General features: G+C 37.0%; 3 protein-coding genes across 6 annotated transcripts; 1 reads left to right on the forward strand and 2 right to left on the reverse strand.

Annotated features, from left to right (window-relative positions):
• Window positions 1-361: 361 nt before the first annotated feature.
• Window positions 362-4,890, forward strand: LOC121779899 (ACT domain-containing protein ACR11-like). The gene is made up of 10 exons (XM_042177360.1): window positions 362-899; window positions 1,539-1,599; window positions 1,692-1,817; window positions 1,956-2,050; window positions 2,466-2,550; window positions 2,630-2,686; window positions 4,128-4,183; window positions 4,297-4,402; window positions 4,478-4,546; window positions 4,639-4,890. Exons 1-10 carry the CDS (start codon window positions 760-762, stop codon window positions 4,699-4,701), a joined length of 858 nt encoding a protein of 285 aa, XP_042033294.1. The 5' UTR covers window positions 362-759; the 3' UTR covers window positions 4,702-4,890.
• A 565-nt stretch (window positions 4,891-5,455) lies between these two features.
• LOC121778951 lies at window positions 5,456-6,191 on the reverse strand. Its single transcript, XM_042176328.1, has 3 exons — window positions 5,878-6,191; window positions 5,698-5,824; window positions 5,456-5,602 (listed from the first exon to the last, which is right to left on the reverse strand). Exons 1-3 carry the CDS (start codon window positions 6,189-6,191, stop codon window positions 5,456-5,458), a joined length of 588 nt encoding a protein of 195 aa, XP_042032262.1.
• An 8,502-nt stretch (window positions 6,192-14,693) lies between these two features.
• LOC121778664 (serine/threonine-protein kinase BLUS1-like) lies at window positions 14,694-22,417 on the reverse strand. 4 transcript variants are annotated; one of them, XM_042176052.1, is made up of 21 exons: window positions 22,260-22,417; window positions 21,825-22,022; window positions 21,044-21,298; window positions 20,381-20,505; window positions 20,096-20,140; window positions 19,929-20,010; window positions 19,775-19,843; window positions 19,516-19,686; window positions 19,356-19,421; window positions 18,530-18,598; window positions 18,297-18,440; window positions 18,180-18,229; window positions 17,656-17,802; window positions 17,025-17,131; window positions 16,846-16,940; window positions 16,735-16,776; window positions 15,484-15,609; window positions 15,354-15,402; window positions 15,219-15,265; window positions 15,015-15,076; window positions 14,694-14,928 (listed from the first exon to the last, which is right to left on the reverse strand). In XM_042176052.1, exons 2-21 carry the CDS (start codon window positions 21,987-21,989, stop codon window positions 14,874-14,876), a joined length of 1,971 nt encoding a protein of 656 aa, XP_042031986.1. In that variant the 5' UTR covers window positions 21,990-22,022; window positions 22,260-22,417; the 3' UTR covers window positions 14,694-14,873. The 4 variants fall into 4 exon arrangements, with proteins under 4 accessions (XP_042031986.1, XP_042031984.1, XP_042031985.1 ...); XM_042176050.1 differs by having other exon boundaries at window positions 17,656-17,832; XM_042176051.1 differs by having other exon boundaries at window positions 17,656-17,832; window positions 21,825-22,071; window positions 22,260-22,402.
• Between the last annotated feature and the right edge of the window lie 438 nt (window positions 22,418-22,855).

Below are 22,855 nucleotides of genomic sequence, written 5' to 3' on the forward strand. Positions count from 1 at the left end.
GAGCGTCCGCCGCCTCTCGCCCCCCTCGCCGCGTCCGCCCCGGGGCGGACAACTTTGCCACTATAGCCCGCCCCCCGCCCACCCTCGCGGCTATAGCCGAATCCACTCCATAGTGGACACTCTCTTATTAACATGTATTTCGTGCGGACAACATAAATTCTTTTTGTCTTATTTAATTATTTTTGTATTGATGTTATATGGAGTACATATTTTTGTCTTTAATTTATTGAAATTTAAATTAGATACGTTGGCAGGTATGGTATTATTCTATCATTAAATTAACCACTAATGTCTACTCCATAAAAATATCTGACAAATAAAAAAAGAAAAAAGAAAACACATCACCTCTTCGTTTACCTTGTTTCATCCCATCCTGCAAATTCACATACGAATGGATAAATTTATTTCCGAATGGATAGATTCATTTTCTGAGGCCAAGCTTTGAGCCAGAAAAGAATGGAAATTGGAAAGCGAACAAAGACGCCCATAAATTCGTTATCTTTTGCAAATATTCAAAAAATAAAAGGAAATTAAAGTATGACGCTGACAAAAATCGCTCTGTATAAAGACAGGTCGAGTGTTGGTTGCGTGAGTGATGGCGGATGCTACTAGAGAACTCCTACATTAGCCACACACCTGCTTTCTTCCTACCCCAGAAATCCATCTTCTTTTTTATCTTCAACCTCTCACTCTATCTAGCATTGGGAAGAGATTGGATTTAATCAAGATTGAATCTTTTTCTTTTGCTGGGCATACAGAATGGCTGTATCTATGGCTTCTAGTTGCAGTAATTTTGGGCTCTACACCAATTTGAAGCAACCTAATTCAAGGGCATCTTCATTAATTTGCTCTTTTGGGTTGGATCCACTTCAGCTGTCATGCATTCATCCCAAGAAAAGGTATTTCCTTGTTTGCATTTCAAGTGTTTTTCATACTTATGAATTTTTGTATACTGTCCTTGAGCAGCAATATTTTTTTGGAAATATTTGAGTTTTCCGATCCCAAGAGAAATTGGTTTGACTATCTTCATATATTGGGCTTATTTTACCAGCTAAAAGTAATGAGCTTATGCTGTTGAAATTATTAGAAACCCTTTTTTGTGTATTTTGTACTACTTGCTTTTAAGTCATTCTCAAGATTTTATGGTGTTCCTCTAGTGAACTAATCTGATTTGTATTGGAGTTCATCCTTGTAGAAATGGTGACTATCAAAGAAATTGGTTTGACTGTCTTCAGTTATTATTACCAACTGAAACTAGTGAGCTTATAGCTATGTTGCCCTGTAAAAATGATTTTGAGCAATAATTTGTTGTATAGTGCTCCTCCTAAAAGGCCTTATAAGAGGAGATGCAGGAAGGTATTCCGTATATTGGAGTCAAGATTTTTACCAAGTCTATGCTGCTCAGATCTGTTTATCCTATTGCTTTTTCTGCTTAGAAGAGAATGCTGGCTAGGCTTAACTATTTGTTAGGTGTATTTTAGTTTGAGTATTCAATGCTCGACTGTATATGTTATTTTGCACTTGTGCTTTTGTGTCAGCCTATCGTCTTCCATGAGTAGTGCATTTATACCAAAAGCGTCACCACCTACTGCTGTGGAGGTATCGAATGTTGGCTGGTGCCGTTGTACTTAGTTCAAATCAGTTTCCTACTTATTTATATGACAACTTGATGGTTGGGATTTTGGAAACAGGGTGGAAGTTCTCAGGATACGGATGTAGTTCCCACTCCCATCGTAATAATAGATCAAGATTCTGATGAAGATGCTACTATTGTTGAAATCACCTTTGGGGATCGTCTTGGAGCTCTCCTCGATACAGTATGACATGTGCACCTTATATATTCGAATATTGGAGTTTTGAAACATTCTATATTTAACAACCAAGATTAAACACAGTGTTTTCTACAGAATATTTGCGGCTCATTTATTAATTTCTGGTAACTGCATACGTTTCAGATGAATTCTCTCACGAGTCTTGGACTGAATGTTGTTAAGGCTAATGTATACCTAGATGATACGGGCAAACACAACAAGTTTGCTATTACTAAAGCGTAAGTCACATAAAATTCATTTTCCTCTTCCTTTTCCATGTAGTTGTTATTATTATAGGGCTAAATATATCAGAGTTTCAATTAATTAAACCTTTGAAAATGGTAGTCAGTGTTTTGGGAGGCACAAGTAAATAAATTTTGATGATTTTTACTTTATTACGTCATCATAACTAGGCAGCAAAATTACGTGATATCATATTTGTTGATTTCTTTTTCTAAAATTTTCTTGCATCTCATCTGAAGCATTATAATCTGTGAACTAATATTCATGTGGATCATTCTGTATATTTGTAAGACAAATAACTAATTACTAGTATATGTTTTAATGTTCAAACACGAGATGGATTTTGATAGAACCATATCCTTACATTATTAGGCTGATTCTGTTATTCATATTTTATTGCATGTATTTCAGTTCGACTGGAAGAAAGGTTGACGATCCGGAGCTTCTTGAGGCGATCCGTTTGACAATTATCAACAATCTGCTTGAGTATCACCCGGTATTGACTCATAAAATTTTTTACAAGCCACCTTCTTCCGCAATTTTATTTGCTTAAAGCTCTTGAGCTAATTTTCCAGGAGTCGAGTGTTCAGTTGGCGATGGGGGCTGCATTTGGCGTCACTCCACCAAAAACGGTATTAACTCTCTCTTTCTCTCTCATGCATGTACAATTAAAGAGGCGTGGAATAGTGTGAATAAATTTATAATCTTAACATCTAAAGACCAGATTTAATCTAGATTACGTAGGAAACTGCCATAGTAATACAGAAGCTGTGAAGATACTTTTGTCACATATGGAGATAAGGAGTTAATAGAGCATATGCTTCATACGAGTTTCAATAATGGAATTTGTCATTCTTTGAAATGCCAGACCACCATCTGGTCTTTCCATTGTGTTTATATGCATTATCTATATTGGTAAGTTCAATTTCTATCATAGGTAAATATGCTTCGAAATGTAAGTATTATGTATCATAAACCTAAAACAATACAGTTTCATCTATTAATAGAACTATATCTCTAGGGTTTCCAAGCTTTTCGTGACTTAGACTGCTTCTGCTCATTTAGTGTGACTCAATAAAACAAGAATCAATCTCATGTTAACTCGTAAAATGCAGATATAGTTGAGAAGAAAATCACAAGTTTTAATATATTGTACTGTTTACTTTTTGAGAATTTATATTAAATAACGGATATTTTAATGTAGTTACATTCATAAAGCTTTTTGAAGCATAGTTATGCTCAAATATGATTGTAAACTTAAAATATATTCCTAATTTTAGCTTGAACTCTAATTAGCTTGTAAGGAATAAGCACGCTGCCAAGCTCAAGGTTTCAAGTATTTAGCTCTGCTCAATTTGATTACACCTCTATACACACAATATGTAACTACTCTAAATGCATGAATGCATAAAAAAGCTAGAGATTATTACGAGAACTAGCATAATGTTATGTGTGATAGTGCGATACGCAAAACATGTTAAAGTTATGAATTTTAGATAATTTATATAAATTTACTAAATATTACTATCTCCGTCCACGAAAATTGTCCTGTATCTTCACTTTGGACTGTTCACCAAAAGAAGTCTATATATATATAGTAAGTTTTTTTTCTCTGAGTCTCAGTTTCTACTTACAACCCTTCAACTACTTTTTCTCCCTATTTCTCACTTACTTTACCAATCTTCATTAAAACCCTTGTGTCCACAACCAATACTGGTTTTATGGACGGATGTTGTATTATAATTTCAAAGTTTAGATGGAAAAGGAATCATATCATATAATTTTATACTTAGTATTTCAAAGAGTACTAAACTATCTTCAGAAATTATATTAAGGCCGTAAGTCATGGATTTTCAAGGTTCAATTGCTTGGAATTGGTGGAGTTGAATCCTCTATTATAGCTTTGCGCAACATGTGCTATTGCGTTTGCTGATGATTGTCAACGTCTTAAGAAATACTATGATCATTTTTTAAAATTTCATAAAAAAGTTTATAAATGACGATGAGCCTGGAAAGATCAAAATTACTCCCTATTTGTCATGTACTCATTCTTTATGAATGCAATAAATGTAGATCGATGTGAATATTGCAACGCATATCCATGTCTACGATGATGGTCCTGAGCAAAGGTAACACACGTTGCCCGGCTCTCTCCATTCTCACATGTTGCCATTGCTCACCCATTTGGAATGATAATGTGTTAGAAGTTCGAACCTTGAAACACCACTGCACATGTTTGCAGCTTGCTCTCTATAGAAACAGCCGATCGTCCAGGATTGCTGGTGGATCTCGTAAAGATCATCACTGATATAAATATTACTGTTAAATCTGGAGAGTTCGACACTGAGGTAACATTGCACAGGCTATTTCACAGCTTCGTAGCTTGCATTGGTTTGTGCATAAATGTGACTTCCCCCTTGTAGGGCTTGCTGGCCAAGGCGAAATTTCATGTAAGCTACAATGGCAAAGCCCTTATTAAGCCTCTTCAGCAGGTATGTTAGCATAGAAGTGACAATGTGCATCGATGTTTTGTTGAGTCAACTGTGATATTGATGTGTCGTTTTGATCCCAAAAATCGCGGCAGGTTCTTGCAAACAGTCTGCGATACTACTTGAAGAGTCCAAGCACAGAGGAATCGAGTTTTTGATACATGTGAGAAGATGCATTTCATTAGAAATCATCACTAATTTTACAAAGCATCTGTTTTTACCCTATATTCATAATCTCTTAACACCAATAATTGTTGCTTTGTTCTATTCTACTGCTGCTATCATTTTAAACACAATTGGTTGCAACTCTTCCAGAAATATAATTTTGATAGCAAATAGTGTTAGTATTTTGTGACTGAATTTTATTGAGGCTATACTGGGAAATCATAAATGATGGAGATACTGCGAAGAGGGAAAATTATTACCAAAATGAAACAGTGCATGTTTTGTTTATCCGTATTCATAAAACTTATATTCTTGTATTCATTTAAAGGTGTAAATGCCTAAATTCATTCTTTTACCATCAATAAAGTCAGAAAAAAATTATATGCTGCTGAAAATAAGAAGAAAGCATGGGAAGAAAGAAAAGAAAACAAGACTCAGGTCACACAATTGCAATTTGTTAACTGTGTTGTTAACATTAAATTCCAACCAATATTGGTGGTGAAGAAGCTACATGTACTTGCCTATTGCATTACATAATCCAAACCTTTGTGTTGACAATAACTAAACAAATTATTCCTGCAAAACTGTTCTACTGTAAATTAAAGGATAAAGGACAAAAAAGAAAGAATATGCTTATACAACATTGCAACCTAATTCAAGAAAGCCCATTATCTTGGAATTGAACTTTAAGATATCCATGCCTCCCTTTCCATGACCAATTCACTCAACTAAGAAGCAACAGCTTTATCATTCTTCAAATTCATGTGCACATATTTTCTCTAGCAACAATGGCCAGTCCTCGCCAAGTTGCCGCAGATTCAGCTCCATAGCAACTCTAAATTCCTGCAACGAAAGGACTTTCTGTTTCTGACGCGCGCTACTATTTGGCTTGGCCTGGTTTGACACCATTAACTAGCTTCATGGGAGTGTGACCACTAATCTTTGTTGATTCACACCCCCCGACCTCCTTGCTCCCACAAGTTCAATACAAGATCTAAGCAAAATCCCGTGATGTAAGAATCTAAACCCTGGTTCAGTGCGTTGGCACACTCCAGAGACACTCTATTTAGACCCTGCGCTAAAGCAATTTGCTCCACTCGGTCCCTCAATACGTGACTGTCCAACAGAGTGCCATCATCAAACGCGCCGATAGATCTACAGCTATTTACAGCAGGCAGAGCTCTGCAAGCCCCACCAAAAGGAACCCCGAGGGGTGCTTGAAGTGGACTCCTAGAAGAAGCCTCTTCCCTGTCATGTCTACATACCAATTCCATCTGCTCCTTGCTGTACACACTTTCTCTCGTTCATCCTCTGCTCGTTGCACCGGTATCCCACAGTCAGGTGGATTCGAGTCCCCATTCCCTACAATAGGCCGAGTGGCAGCAGCTCCAAGACGAGGAAAACTAGACTTTCCATTTGGTCCAACCCCACCTCTCCTATCGCGGAAACCAGATCTAGTTTTCTTGGGTGAAACCAGTAGCATGTCAACTCCATTTGATAAACTAGAACCCTGAGCCACGCCACTGTGGGACCCGTTTTGGTGGTAACCATCAGAACAGATCTCGTGATACTGGCACGTTTCGAACAATCATCCCTGTGACAAGCCGGAGGTGGGGACTTAGCACAAGAAGCATTTCTAAGTATTGAACGAATGAGCTGATTGTGGAGAGCAATGTTCTCCCGCCCTAAAACTCTCAGACATAGTTTGTTGAACTCATTTTTACTAAGTTTCAAATTCAAGAATCTATGTAAGCAATAAAAGTAGTGCTTGGACCCTTGAGACCCAAGTTTCTTTACTATCTGAGCTTTCAACTCATCCAGATTGAGAGCATCCACAACCGTGCTCTTGCCAGCGGCACGGTTGTGGGCCCGGGCGGTACTATTCATGCCTGCTCTCTGGCAAGAGCACAACACCCACAACTGTGCTCTTCCGCAAGGACGAGCACAATTAATATAAAATTCAATTACACAAAAACATTTCCATAATATTAAAATTCATTTAAAACCCACAATAAATATTACAAATGACAAATAAAATTAAACATTGCATAATTAAAATCCTAAAAATTAAAAATTACATAATTAAAATCCTAAAAATTAAAAATTACATAATTAAAATCCTAAAAATTAAAAATGACACTACTCGTTGCCGAATTTCGCCCACATGTGGTTGATTAGGTCTTCTTGTAGTTGATTGTGGATTCGAGTATCGCGCATTGTGTGTCTTGTCTCGATCCTCTGGCCAACCGTCGTATGCTCGCCCACACTTCTGCAACGCCGTGATACTTTGCCGGCCGGCTGCATCTACACCTGTTTGAAAGTATTCAACACGTGCGGACAATGTTGACAATTCGCATGAACAAGCGCTTTGACATGCGAAAACGGCGCCTGAAGTAATCTGCCGGAAACCGCGGCTGGTCGGCAAAGTAGTCGGCAACGAGCCTTTCGTGGGCTCCCTCCCGGTCACAATGGATGTACCGTCGATTTGATCTGGTTCGTTGAGGAGGAGGAGCAGGGGTATTCGCCGCGACATATGCTTCGTAAGCGGCACGATGTTGTTCGTAGTATTCTTGTTCTTCGCGTTCCGCTTCCGCCATAATATGGGTGAAATCCATTTGAGATTTTGAGTGGGGGATGAATGTGTTGATAGTTTGTATGAGAATTATGAATGAGAGATGATTTGATGTGATAAATGGATGATGAATGTGTGTATTTATAGATGATTTTGGGGAAAAAAAAATAAAAAAAAATCAAAAAAATTCAGAAAAAACGGGAAAAAAACGGCCATATTTTTGGGATTTGGAAAATATTTTTTTTTTATTTTTTAGCATTATTTATAATTAAATACCGATTTTTAAAAAAAAAATAAAAAAAAGTTTAAACACAACGGCTATGCCGTTGACGAATGGGAGCGCGCCACGTGTGCGTCCGCTGGCACGGACGTGCTCGATACATCGAGCAGCGCCGTGCCAGCGGCGCGGCTGCAGCGGCGGCGGTCCTGCGCCTTGCCAACGGCGCGGACGGCGGTGGCGTCTTTCGCCACCGCTGCGGATGCTCTGATCCGCGAACGCTGATGAGGCGGTTGCATCTCTATGTAGCTCCTCCTCTCCTCTTTCACCACACTAAAAATCCATAAACCCGAAAACACAAACTCCCAAAAACCAGTGTAGAAACACCAAACATTCTGATGGCCCCAAAAATGTCAAACCAAAACCCATCTCCAACACCTTAACATTTACACACACAGACAATTGGAGATCTCAATTTTCAATTAAAACCGACTCTCCCTCCCAAATCTCAAATTTTAGATATTTCAAATTCCTCAACGTCGACCCAAATTCTATGCTACTTTATTGACATAAAATCTCAAAATCAAAATTAAGATACCTCCCTGAACGGGTTTTTTCTTTTTTTGTTCTAGAATAGAACTTAAATTCCGTGTTTATACTGAACTTTTTTTTTGTTCCGGGTTTGGGAGAGACGCATGACCCTCATGCGTCTCCTTTTAATGAAACGCATGACGGAGATGCGTCTTTTATAGAGACGCATGAGGGACATGCGTCGTTAAATTTTTATTTTTTTTTTCTTTATTTTTTTGAAAGACGCATAAGCGTCATGCGTCACAGGCAAAGATGCATAAGCGTCATGGAGGAAATCGGGTTTATAGGGCAGTTGGCCTTTAAAATCACGTAAATGTACCCATTTTGTTATCTATTTCATATATAGGAAAAACGCCAATAGGAAAGGCGTTTTTATTAAGTAAAAACGCCAACTAGAATGGCGTTTTACAATGTTCAAGTATTTTACCCGTATTTACTCCAATTACAGTACATTTAAACACGCCAATCACGATGGCGTGTATACAATAAAACGCCTATACGGAATGCGTGTTTATGAAATTAGACACGCCGATGAAAATTGCGTGTTAAATTAACACGCTAATCCGTGTGGCGTGTTTGTGATAAAAGACGCCAACATCATTTGCGTCTTTACAAAAAGACGCCAACAGGATTTGCGTGTTTTGAATAAAACACGCCAACACAATTTGCGTCTTTAACTAAAAGACACCAACACCATTGGCGTCTTTGTACAGAAGCATATACCAGCAGCCAGTCGCGAAAAATTCACACCACACACACACACTTTGCGATTTTCTCTAGCAGCGGCCAAATCCTTCGCAAATTTCTCCGTGTCTTTGTGATTTCGCCCTCCATTCATCAATCGGTGCTAGTTTTCCCCAAATTCGTCCAATTTATTCGGTTAGTATGCTTATCTTTTACATTATTAGAGTAATTGTTGGATACTTAGCTAGGGTTTGTAATGGGTTGCGATTTGAGTTGAAATATTGTGCATATGGATTATTTGTATGTCGTTAGTGTTGATTATTACGTTGGATTGTTTGGGTTTAAGTGAATTTGTGTATAAATTTGATTATAAACCAATGTTGCTCGGCAGTCCCACAAACATGGCGGTAAGGACTTATCTTTCGGATTTCCTTGTGGCCACTTACAAACTGCATGCCATCTCTTTCCTTTACTTTCAGCAACTGTATATTGTCGGATTTTTTCCAAATGCCAAAAAGTCACAGCTGACTTCAATTCCAATTTGGTTTTAAATTTAGTATGCAAACCGACATTGCTCGGATCTTTTTCACTCCAATAATGCACATTGAGATCATCAGACTCAAAGTTTTTTGGATCAAAACTATCATATGGACCTAGTAAGGTGCGAAAATAGTTCATACCAGGCTGTGGGAACTGTGGAACTACTCTTTCTCGTACTGCTCTTCCTCCAATTGATGTTTCTCCAACCACTGTTTCTCCAACCGGAATGGATGTTCTTGCAGCAACAAATTGGTCCTCATCCGATGAAGCACCATCTGAATCTGTACTATCCGGGTCGACATCTTTAGAATCATAAGGTGATTGTGGATCAAGAAAGTCGGATTTATCAGGACCAATTATGGCCTCAACCACATCACAGTTGTCACTGTCCCCTAAATGCACGCCTCCAACATCAAAATCTTGTGTTGTATCGAAGCATGGTTCTTGGCCTCTCGTAGACGTACCAACATCAAAATCTTGTGTTGCAGCGAAATATGGTTCTCGGCCTCTCGTAGACGTACCAACATCATTACTCATGAGAAGATGACTATGTTGTTGAGTAATTGACGAATACTCAACATACAATTCAATTTGACCTCCTGTAGTCATACTCTCACTAAACATTAGTGGCATGTATACTTCTTCTAGTAAAATACCTATATACGTGATTGAAGATCCATACAATATATGACGTTTCCATACTATTTGAAGTTTGTTTTCAAATATGTTTATCCCCATCCTTTCACAAATTGTTTCCACAAGCTTATCGTAGGAAATACTTTCATCCAACATAATCAATCCTTTTGCAAAAGGAGGATCATATGAAATAACTGTTCCGGGAATTATCTTTCCACCCCAATATAAATAGACACACCACGTCATACTATCTGCATTAATGTCAAACACAAATATTGGTCAAAAATATTTCTTTACAGTACACTACAATATATACTATCATAACAACCTATTAAATATGGGTAAAAAATTATATATACTACAACATATAATACCATAGCAATTGGTCAAAATATTTCTATTAATTACAATGCAATTTATAATACTATAACAATCCGTCAAATAATTATATAAATTACACTACAATATATACTATCATAATAATCCATCAAATATTGGTAGACTAATGTTTGGAAGAATGTGTAAAAAATTAGATATACTAACCGATTGCGAGGACTAATATTTGGAAGAATGAGCCAAAATCGAAATCTACACGCTTCAATCCACCACCGGGTTGACCCGACCAAGGCAAGCGTTTTCGCGTTTTTCGCGTTTTGGGAAGGTTTTTCGCGTTTTGGGGAGGGAATGTGACTAGGGTTTGCGATTTTGGGGGAGATCTGGGAAATATGTTGCAACAGAAAAAACGCTGACCAGGTTGGCGTGTTCTTGTTAAAAACGCCAACGAACTTGGCGTTTTATCACTTAAACACGCCATCAAGACAAGCGCCTTTATTATTAAACACGCCAACTTTGTTGGCGTGTTATAATTTAAGTATATCGATTGAAAATACGAGCAAAATACGCTGCCATATTAAAACGCCAACTGTGTTGGCGTTTTACGTAATGACACGCCTTTACCAGTGGCGTTTTTAGTTAAAGACACGCCATTTTCATTGGCGTTTTTCCCATAAATGGAATAGATAACAAAATGGGTACATTTACGTAATTTTAAAGGCCAACTGCCCTATAAGCCCGATTTTCTCAGCGTCATGCATCTTTCATTTTTTATTTTTATTTTATTTTACTATTAAAAATAAAAAAAATAAAAAAAATAAATAAATAAATGAAAGACGCATGACGCTTATGCGTCTTTGCCTGTGACGCATGACGCTTATGCGTCTTTCAAAAAAATAAAGAAAAAAAAATAAAAATTTAACGACGCATGTCCCTCATGCGTCTCTATAAAAGACGCATCTCCGTCATGTGTTTCATTAAAAGGAGACGCATGAGGGTCATGCGTCTCTCCCAAAGGCGGAATAAAAAAAAAGTCCAGTACACTCGAGGAATGTTATCTGTGGTCTAGAACAATAAAAAGAAAAACCCCCTCCCTGAACCTATAACTACACCACCACAATTCAACAATATCCTAAAATCCAACCACACCAAAATGCCACAACAATTCAAGCTGAATTTCCAGCTTCAAGTTGAGAATTTTATGCTAAAAAATTGGACTTAAGAATAATGAATCAAAAGAACGTAAAGATTCAAACTTGAAAAATGAATGAGCTCACACAAACAAGATTATCAATGGGCTGACCTTATTGGTGCTCCCACAATTTAGAATCAGGGAAAATAAATTATCATCACAACAATAACACTCTTCTTCGGGGGGTTTTCTTTTTTATTCTAGACTAGAATTAACATTCCTCAAGTGTACTGGACATTTTTTTTGTTCCGAAATTAGAAAAAACGCATGACCCTCATGCGTCACCCATTAATGAAACGCATGACCGTAATGCGTTTTATGGTAAGACGCATGAGCGTGATGCGTTTTTCAAAATTTTTTTTTAATTGAAAGATGCATTGCGTCTTAGGGTAAAACGCATGACACTCATGCGTCTCTCTTCAAAACATCAAATGGCTTTGTAGTTCAGTGGTAAGAATGCCATATTGTGGCTGTGGATAACTGTGTTCAAATCCCAGCTGCCACACTTCAATTTTTTTAGATACCCCTATATATGACTTAAATTCTCATTTCGTGAACTTGAAATTAGAAGTAGATTTGCTACTATACAGCCAAGAATTTTTTAGAAAGTCTCCGTATACATGCATATATATAATGTGTATATGACATATTGATATGACTTGGTGTTTGTTATATTCCTAGATATCGTCTCCATTAAATCTGCAAATCAGTTATTATAATTTTTATGATTGTAAGGTCCGTCATATTATTTTTTATGTAATTATTAAAATAAGCTTGTGTTGTGTGCCAATCATAATATTGCTGCGTAGTTTTATTGTTAGTTTTATACTTTTAATAATTTAACTACTACGCTAATCTGTAATTTATGGACAAAATTTAAAGCATATTAATTTTTATTGATCATAATTTTGTTACATAAAACACTTCAAAACAATTGTAGTGTGGCTGCTGGGATTCAAACCCAGATCTCCACAGCCACAATATGTCATTCTTACCACTGAACTACAAAGCCATTTGATGTTTTGAAGAGAGACGCATGAGTGTCATGCGTTTTACCCTAAGACGCAATGCGTCTTTCAATTAAAATAAAAAAAAATTTGAAAAACACATCACGCTCATGCGTCTTACCATAAAACGCATTACGGTCATACGTTTCATTAATGGGTGACGCATGAGGGTCATGCGTTTTTCCTAAATCCGGAATAAAAAAAAGTCTAGTACACTTGAGAAATGTTAATTATAGTCTAGAATAAAAAAAAGAAAAAACCCCTCTTCTTCGCTCCACACTTCTCTGAAACCCATGTAGTTTCTCTGAAACCCATGTGGTGACCTTATTGGTGCTCCCACAATAACACTTCTTCTTCGCTCCACACTTCTCTGAGAGCATTAGCAATGGGGCGCCCTAAGGCGCACCACGTCAGCAGTTTTATCCTCCTACCTCCCCACCTGCAGTGGTGCGCCCTAAGGCGCACCCTAAGGTGCGCCCTATGGCGCACCACATCATCATTTTATTATTTTGTTTAATTAATTTAACTGTTTTCAAATAACAAGTAACGAGTAAATAAAAAACGGTCTAAATAACAAACGGCGAAGTTTTAATAAAAAAAGTTACATCATTGAACTAATAAAAAAAAACTAAGTCGGACCAATTCCCAACTTCCGACGCAGCTCATCGAGTAACGCCCGGAGATATTCGGCTTCGTCGGGGTCGGTACACTTCTTGAGGGCCCTGTGCGTCTGCAACATCGTCCTTGCCATCGACGCTGTTGCTAACGACTCAAACGCCGGGTTCTGTACCCGGCCAATGCGCCCCTGCGCTAAACGTAGGACTATTGGGGCTTGAATCCATTTCGTAGTAATTATGTAAATGTAAGTTTCGAAAATGAAATCGAGTAAAATGAAATGTTACAAATGAACGGTATTTATAAAAAAACGAAACCGCGTGTCATCGTCCGCGACCTCCACAATGGGGCGGACGATGGCTATCGTCCGCGGCCATCGTCCGCGACAGTCGCAATGGGGCAGACGATGGCGCAGACGATGGTCATCGTCCGCGCTATCCTCCGCGACCGAAGTGTAGGGCGCGACTATCGTCCGCGCCCTATGGCGCACACCCGCAATGAGTGCGGACAATGGATGGCGCGGACGATGCGCGCCATCGGGCGTGCCATCGTCCGCCCATTGCGGATGCCCTGAAACCCATGTAGTTTCTCCTGCCATTGCTTCTTATCCCTTCAAATATCTTTGCTTCACATTTCTCCACACTTTACTATCTTTGATTTCCCAACCGAAAATTTCCTTAATCAAAAGTTTGAAGAGCCCTTTCTTCGTTTTTTCTCTGATCGCGCTCCGCTTCGGTACTCGCCCTCTCTCTTTCTTCTTTCGTTCGTATTCAATTTGATTGGAAAGAATATTCTTGTCTAATTTTCTTCAATTGTACAACACTTTATGCACATAGTACGTCTTCATAGTCAGTGCTAAAAAAGTTGAACTCTGTATCAATACAATTAATCTCATAACTCCACTATCAATACCAACTGTCTTTTTAACTAATTTTAATTTTAATAATATAATAATTTTTCCCTCTCTTTTTTACTATATTTATTTTACTATATTTATTTCTCAGTACATTTTCAACTAATAATACTTTAATTACTATATTTATTTCTTCATGCATTTTCAAATAATAATATTTCAATCATTACTTTAATTACTATATTTATTTCTTCATGCATTTTCAAATAATAATATTTCAATCATTTTTTTCCTTCTATCATATCATATCATATCAACTAGCAAGACTAATGGTAGTGGAGGGAAATAGTATCTCACCCATCTGAGTTTTATGTAGTACAAATATGTGAAACGTTTTTCTTTGTACCATTATAATTCAAAAGTGGAACATTTTTCTTTTTGGACTGTCTCATTAAAAATGAAATATTTCATAAAATGGAATCATATCATCTCTATTTTTTCTCTCTTCATTAACTCACAAAACAACAATAGATAAAATCTCATGGCGTAAACCAAATGTTTCATATTTATTTTGACGGAGAGAGTAATTAATACTAGTAGTATGTAAAAATACAGTAGCATATAAATCCAATCCAGCTCTACCGGTGAGCCCAGTAAAATGACAGTTTAGGAAGCAATATTTAAAAGTTACTACTACTACTAGTAGTATTTTGGTTCACTTACCAACAAGAAAATAGACGGTTGGTTGGTACGAATGAAAAGATTTCTGAATGTTTAGCTAAACTATACAACTTCAGATTTTCGAGCCTGCTAATAAAAAATAAGCAAGAGTAAAGGAAACCTGAATGTATCTAAACTTTCACATTCAAATAAATGCATCAAACTTGGGTAATAATAATATCATCAAATGCATCTGTATTCTTTTTCACCCGTGATTCTCCGTTTTATGTTTTTGGATCTCTTCTTGACAACGTACAAGCCTACATAATATAGCCAAGTTTGTTACAAACTAGTTTAAGTTGATTATGGGTTGATGTTACATTGATCATGGATGAGAAAATAATACCTCCACTGCAACTCGGTTATCTCGCGGATCAAGTCCTTTTCTCTCTCATGAGCAGCCTCCAGCTACAAGTGTGCAACAAATAACTTTTAATATGCATTATGGATCGACAAATTAAAGGGAAACCAGATTAAATCTGGACAAGCAAACGTGTAACTCGATCATCAATCACATTTAAGTTTGCTTCGTGCCCCTAAGCTATCATACCATGGATTTCTCTGCCAATTGTATGTTCATCGGCATGGTCCCTGCATCTGCAAATATTTATTGATAGGCACCTCGAGTGAGAATAACTTTACATGCTGCATTGGTGTGTATAAATATTGCAGTAATGGCTGATACCTGGAAAATCGCCAACGGAGATCTGCTTCATTGCACTAAGTATATTATCCTGTTAGGGGAAAATGCAAAACAGACCAGACCTTAATCGAATAGTTGGAACAGTAATAATATATTAGTCAAGAGCTCATACCCTTTGAAGAGTGTTTGTAAGTAGAACATTCTGAAGATGCGCGAAAAGTGTATGACTGTAAAGGTGTTGTGATGGACTAGCTTCAGAAGGCCATGGTGAAGAACTTGCTGGAAGCTGTGCAATTACCTAAAATATCCAAAATGCTAATTGAAGTAATCCTGATAGTAGCAAGATAAGGGAGTACTGGCATCCATGGTACATAATATCTTTGTTGATACATATATCGCATTTAGAGAGGTATCCATGCAAAAGAAAGGTCATGCTTAATTGGTTCATCCATCCATAGTGCATACTAACAGACAGACATGCATATACAGACAGACATATAGGTTAATTACCAATTGTAGACCCAATTTGCAATTGCAACACCACTTTCAAAGGCATATGGGTTACCAATGACATCTTATTTAAACTCCATTGCCAACTCTCTCTCGCTGTCTCGCTCTCCGTAATCAAGAACTATTAAAGAGTGGCAACAATAACCTTCTCTGCCACATTTAGGATATGCCCAGCATCATTTTGGCCCGGGAAAGTGGTGGTGCCTTGTCGACACTGCTGCTTCAATACTTACCATTTATCTTATGTTACAGTTCTTGGGTTTTGATTCTCCCACTTATTTCTTTGAATCTTTTTGGAGTAGGTAGTTTTGATTAAAACTTAAAACCCAGCTGCTGTAATTTGGATTTGCAAAATTTGGGAATTTCTAACATTCAAAATGGAAACTTTATAATCTCACACAAGACGTCAAGCTTAGACGGAAGTCAATTACACGTGGATAACAAAAGGCCACTCTGGAATCATGGTGGCTGGAGAAGTTTGGAGTGTTCTTAATTGCTACAAAACAAAATGTGTCATGGATTTGCCCTATACTGAAAAGTCGTACTGTAATAGCAAATTGGGTCAAATCTTGCGATATACAATTAACCCTATATACACATACACAACTTCAGCTATCAGTAACATATAGGCATTATTCTCTTTAAGACTATCCTTGAAACAAATAATCAAATGCTTCAAAAACATGTATACCAGATAAAGCTGATGATGGATCTCAATATATGAACACTAAGAAATTAACAGAAGATCCAGTGACTCATGATGACATTAAAAGGTCAGCGAATCAAAGATAATGAATAATTGTATAACAAGTCTCATACAATCATCCAACAAACTAACAATGCTTTAGTCAGTCTCAAGGAAAAGTTAAGCGTGTGAACAGAAATAAATCATGTTTCAAGTTTCAAAATAAACCTGCATGCTGTGGCTTTTCTGCAGTAAAGGGGCTGCAGCCACCTACATGAAGGAAAATCAAATTGAATTAATAGTTAAGAAGATTAATCAAAATGATATCAGGATATAAACCTTATCCGTCTCAACACTTTCTGATGTAACTTTAAATCGTCCTTTTTGCTGAATAACAGGGTTTTTGGCTTTCTCATCCATATCATCTCCGTTAACTGCATCAGAAAATTCACAAACATATCGACACTCAAGAACACAGCTGCGACAATTGGAAGAACTTCTATTTGAAGATGAGTTACCTGCTGTTTTTGAACCTTTGGATATTGTGTCATGTTGTGCTTCTGAAGGTTGGAGATTGGTGTGTGCTCCACGTGACAAGTTCTGACATTGATTTTGGACTTTGTCGCTAAGAAACACAGATATTAGAAAAAAATAACGTCAATCTGATTGGACTTGAACTGTTAAAAAAATTTCTATAAGAAGAGCCCAGAATAGAGTAACTTATATCATTGATAAACATTTACATTCTAGATGAGTAAGGTTGGAACTTGGAATATAGAGTGTGAGGGTCATGTTCTAAAGAGATATAAAAGAAACCAGATAAGCCAATTCTCTTTTGCTGAAATCAATATACAATAGGAAGGTGTGTTGTAAGGGGATAAAAGTATTTTAGCCAGAAGGTGAGGGAAATATCACAACTTTGGAGAGGCTACATGACAGTCAGCAGTAACTTTCATACAATTTTCATACAGTTATAACTTGATGTGAAGTATCATAACCTCTGTAATACATGAGATGCCCATTAGGGTGATGGCTGGCAAGTGAACCAGTATATTAATAGAGTTGACTACTACTCATTCATAAGCAGCATACGGAACATCATTTGGCATGAAGAACTGAAAGAAGAGAGAACAAAGTATAGAGATATACCTTTGATTAGTACTTGCTGCGACCCCATCTAATGGTTTTCTGTTCACATTTGTGACAAGCTTTTCTGTTGAGTAGCTTTCGGTGTGATTCTCATTGCTAGGGGAAGCATTCATTGTTGCCTGCTCCGGAGTTGAGCCAGGAGCACAACTATCATTATCGGATTTTTCACATTTAGCACTAAGAATGGGATTCGATCAAACTTAGCCAGGGCATAGTACCAAAGATCAGAATTAATGGGCAGAATTATAACTAATAAGCATAAGAGAACCAGTTGCAACAGGATAATATTTTTTTGGTTACAAGTGTGAAAGTAAGAAACTTGAGGTGTGTGATTATGTTTGTCAACCAGAAGAGACAGTAAGCAAATTTGCAATGTCTATAGATAAAATGGGGCTGGATGATGACATTAATTAAATGCATCAGCGAGAAAAGATACGAGCAGGCCAAAAAATTATACAGGAAGTAATACAAAGCATGTGTGATGTTACAAGAACTAGAGAGATTGTCAAGTCATGATAGCGTACTTGTAAGTTGTAGAGTCCACGGATGAGAGGGAAGCAGGGGTATAGTCATCCTGTGAAGAAATCAGATGTTAAAATGAACTAAAAGTTGCATCCTAGGAGAAAACATTATAAACTTACAGAATCTGCAGCATCAGAATATTGACTAGCAAAGGAAGACTGGTGTTGAAGTACTAATGAACTTTTGGACGAGGATGGCTGGCATTGATTAAGTTTAACTTGTATTTCTTCATCTTTGTCAGGAATAACATCATCATCCTGTATCTATAAGAAGCCAAGAAGGTATTATATACTTCACATGAATGTCCTGCAGTAAATAAATCAATCAAATGAGAATCAGGAAGCATAGATACCAGCGAAGCTTGAGCCTTCATATCGTCAAGGTTGAAGTTCCAACCACTAATGCCACGTTTGTATTCATTCTGTTCATAAACATAAAACTTGTTACCTATTCCATGATCATAGCATTTTAGTCATGATCCTACTGGCTGCATATGACACATAATTACTATACTACTAGCATGCAAGGTCATAATTAAGGAGCTCTTAGGCTGTACCCTAATATATGAAAGTATGAAGTAAGTGAAGTATTTATTACAGATGGTCTCTTCAACATCTGAAATTTCATTTCAGATTACACATTACATACACATACAACCTAGAGTTTACAAATCCAATGTAATACTCCGTACAATACATAACCAAAAAAACTGCCTCCTTCCATAAAAAATCGCATACCAAGAAAGTGGGTAATTTTACTCTTTATACCCTTTATTATTGCATGTGAAACTGAACAACTAAAGAATTTTCAATTGAGTCCAGTTACATAAAAATATCCTTGAGATTTAATCATATAACAAAATACTTAACTAAATGTGTTACTTACAAGACTACAAGTACCCTCTTAACATATATCCCTATATTTTTAAATTACACATCTTGGAGGGGACAGTTATAACAGAGTTATCAATCCCAGTGGGATATTTGTAGTACATGTCAAGGCCATATTTCTTTTTAATTTTGAGAAACCAAGGGCTGAAGAACATATTTCTAATTCACGCATTATTTGGTTATTATTTTCAAATACAGTAGCCCCAGGAGTAAGCTTGTTAGCAGCTAAGTGATATGAAAATAAAATTCATCTAAACATGTGTTTCTCCAGTGATGTGAAAATCAAACCTGGGATATTTCCTCCTTTTGTCCATCTGGCATTTTCTTTTGTGCAAGCATATCTTCCTCCTTTCTCTAAAGTGAGTGCATAAATTTTAATTAGAACATAACCTAAAGGAAAAGAAGACACTCCAGCTAGGCCATGCTTGTATCAACGCAGAGGACAAACCTTTAAAGCCTGAAGCCGAGCGCCAAGATCTGGGAGACCATCCAGAAGAGTTCTACAAATATAATCATTAGATCTTGCTTGCTTGAAAAAAGAATGCTTTAACAACTTCTTTGCAGAAGGTCTTTTTATAGGATCTTTCACCAAACAACTCGCAATCATCTGCTTAAAGGACTAGCAAACACACAGAAGATGTTTATTGATAGCATCTTAATTTAACAAGTAAGTTGTTATTGGGCTTTACATGCATGAGAAAGCAAACCTTAGAAAACTTTTTGTCTCTCTCATAATCTAGACCAGGTGGTGCATTTTGCAATGTCATGAGCAAAACCTACATAATATGATAACATTTATAACATTTGATTTACTGTCCATATAAGAGGGGGATACAAGATAGTCACTATATCTGAACAAACCTTCATTGGAGGATACTTTGAGAAAGGGGCATGACCGTGCGCAAGCTCCAAAGCAGTTATGCCAAAAGACCAAATATCAGCTCTGCAGAAATTGTCCAACAGGTAAGAAATCAATAGAAAATTCAGATTAAACAGAAACATGAATCTTGGAAAAAAGATGAACAGACTTGAAGTCATAACCATGCAATTGCTCCATAACCTCTGGTGCCATCCTACAAAACACAAACAACTCTCATCATAGAGAAGCCAAAAGAAATTTGGAAAAATTATGAGAGCACCATCATATCAGAACAATTCACACTTGCATATCTGGGTATGTTATATGTCTACATCATACACTCAGCAATCTTTTCCACAAACCTTTGTACAATATATTAACTTGTGAACATAAAGGAAATCAAAATTCTAAGCGACAATGCCCTGCATAAACCACACCAAATTTCAAAGCATACCAGCATGGAGTACCCACAAAAGTATTCCTCATGCGTTGTCTGTCACCAGCATCAAACAAATAAGCGGAGACACCAAAATCTCCCAGTTTGATTCCACCACGTGAATCGATAAGAACATTGCCAGCCTGAAAGCCAAGCCCAAATTTAAATAATAGATTATGAAGAATATTGGCAAGCTAATTATGTTCAATATTGAAATAACAAGCAATTGAAATGACTACTGGTAGTCCTTAAGAAGGATGACCATTCTTCTGTTAATTTAAGATTAATGAACAGAAACATGAAGGGGAAAGGTTCATGATATTACTACTGACAGTGTGGGTTACTTTTTAATTAAATTTTCATCAATTTTCAGCAGATCATGGCTATTTTAATAGATAATGACTTTGTGCAATCTTTTCTCATTTTTTGCTGATTACTAAACAAATGCACAAACTTTATCATCCGTATCTGTATAGAGCATTCTGGGAGATGATTTTGATGTCTCCAAATTCTCATTTTAAGACATGTTAGTTTTCAAAAGCTTGACAAGTAGATTTGTACTAAATCAAATATAAATAAGATGACGAAGATATTGATTTTTTTTGAGAAACCTGTTTGAATAGGCATGAGAAGCTTGAATTACAAAATTATTGGACCAGTTGCCTAACTGTTTCTACTCACTTTGACATCCCGATGAATGTGGCCATGTTGATGAAGATATTCCAAGCCTCTCAACACCTCTCGTAAGATTTTAGCAATGACAACCTCCTCCAAACCATCAGGGTGTACAGCCTTTAAGATGTGCAAGCAAGAGCCTCCGGCCATAAAAGGCATTACGACCCACAAATTGTGATCACTGACAAAGGAGCAGTGCGATTTTAAAACATTGGCATGGTCAACAAGGACCATTGTTTGTGCTTCGCGTGAAACGTTGTTCTGGGTTAAAATGCAACAATAGAATCAGAGAGATAAGTTGATAAATCTATCATGAAAAGAGGCAAATAAAAGCAAACAAAAAGCAACTGATAAACAGAAAAGCAAGCTTCTAGGATCAATATATTGTTGTAGCTAAATAAGATGATAAGGCACCATATGAATCATATAGAAGAACTCCAATATAATCAAATAGTAGTTGGTAACCAGAGGATCTAAGCTAAATTAACGGTACTTGACAGGATGATGATCAAGCAAGGTTGAGCAAAATAGTAATATCAAATTATCAATACAGTCATATTTTATTAAGATATTATCAATCTAATCCGTCCAATCAAACTAATAATATACCAACATCCAGAAATAGAGCAAAGAAGAGCATCAAGACTCTCTTACTTTACCAGTGAATCAGTGATAGACTAGCTCACTCTTTCAACTGTAGTCTAAATGTATCAAATCCAAAAAACAAATATGAATAAGCTGGGGCTTTCTAAGCGACTCAATTAAAAAAATCAAGCAGAGAGATTACCAGATCGCAATTAGTACGCTCAAAGTCGAGAATTTTGATGGCGACAAGCTGATCGAGCGATTTGCACCGTGCGCGATGAACCGAAGCACTGACTCCCGTCCCTACCTCCTCAATCAGCTCGTAATGCTCTGCTCCAATCGGATACTTTATGCTCTCCTTCTCCATTGCACTAACGCCTGAATCTACTCCAAAATACCACTGAATACAGACGCAGAAATCTCAACAAAGGCGCTTACACACAGAAATTCTACAGATCATCAATAAAAATCAGCGAAAAAAGTAACAGAATAGATAAATCGGAAACTGGAGAGGCATCGCTGCATGTGATGTCAATGGTGTGAAGAAAAAGGGAACTCAGGGAAAGGAGCTTGCTCAATTATTCAAATTAAAAAATATATACGAAAAGGAAACGTGGAAACAGTAAATAGAAGCAACCTGAAATCAAGGCGGTTAAATGAAGATTCAGATTGAATGAAAAAAGGCTCTGACGATGACAGAGGGTTTGAGAGAGACAGTATGGAATGGAGAGAGAAGAAGGGGAGAAAGCGCGGTAGAAACGGATCGCCGCTTAAGATGGGAAGGGAACCATAATTTGTACGAAAATCCCGCCACCTGTTTATATGTGAACCAATCAGCTCTCTACACGACTCTTCTTTTATTTGGGGTTTATGCTCATAAAAGTCTTTACCAAATAAGTGCAGGAATTTACTGCACTCAGTATTCACTTAAATATTGTTTGAAATAGGTACAATACTAAATACTACCTTCATCCCGCGTTAACACGTTAACGGTCACATTTACTTTTCAGTCTTCTTTACCTTATTCTCTCTTATTTTTTACTATTTCTCCACTTTAACTATTTATTACTCCTGCTGTCCCTCAAATTTTGTCACAGTTTGATCGAGCACGAGTTTTAAGAAATGTAATAGAAAGTGAGTTGAAAAAGTTGATAGCATGTGGGTCCTACTTTTAAAGTATTAGTTTTATAATAAAATATGAGTGAGAATAAGTTAGTGGCATGTAGAGTCCAT

Source organism: Salvia splendens, chromosome 19 (genome assembly GCF_004379255.2).
Source record: "Salvia splendens isolate huo1 chromosome 19, SspV2, whole genome shotgun sequence".
Lineage (NCBI taxonomy): Eukaryota > Viridiplantae > Streptophyta > Magnoliopsida > Lamiales > Lamiaceae > Salvia > Salvia splendens.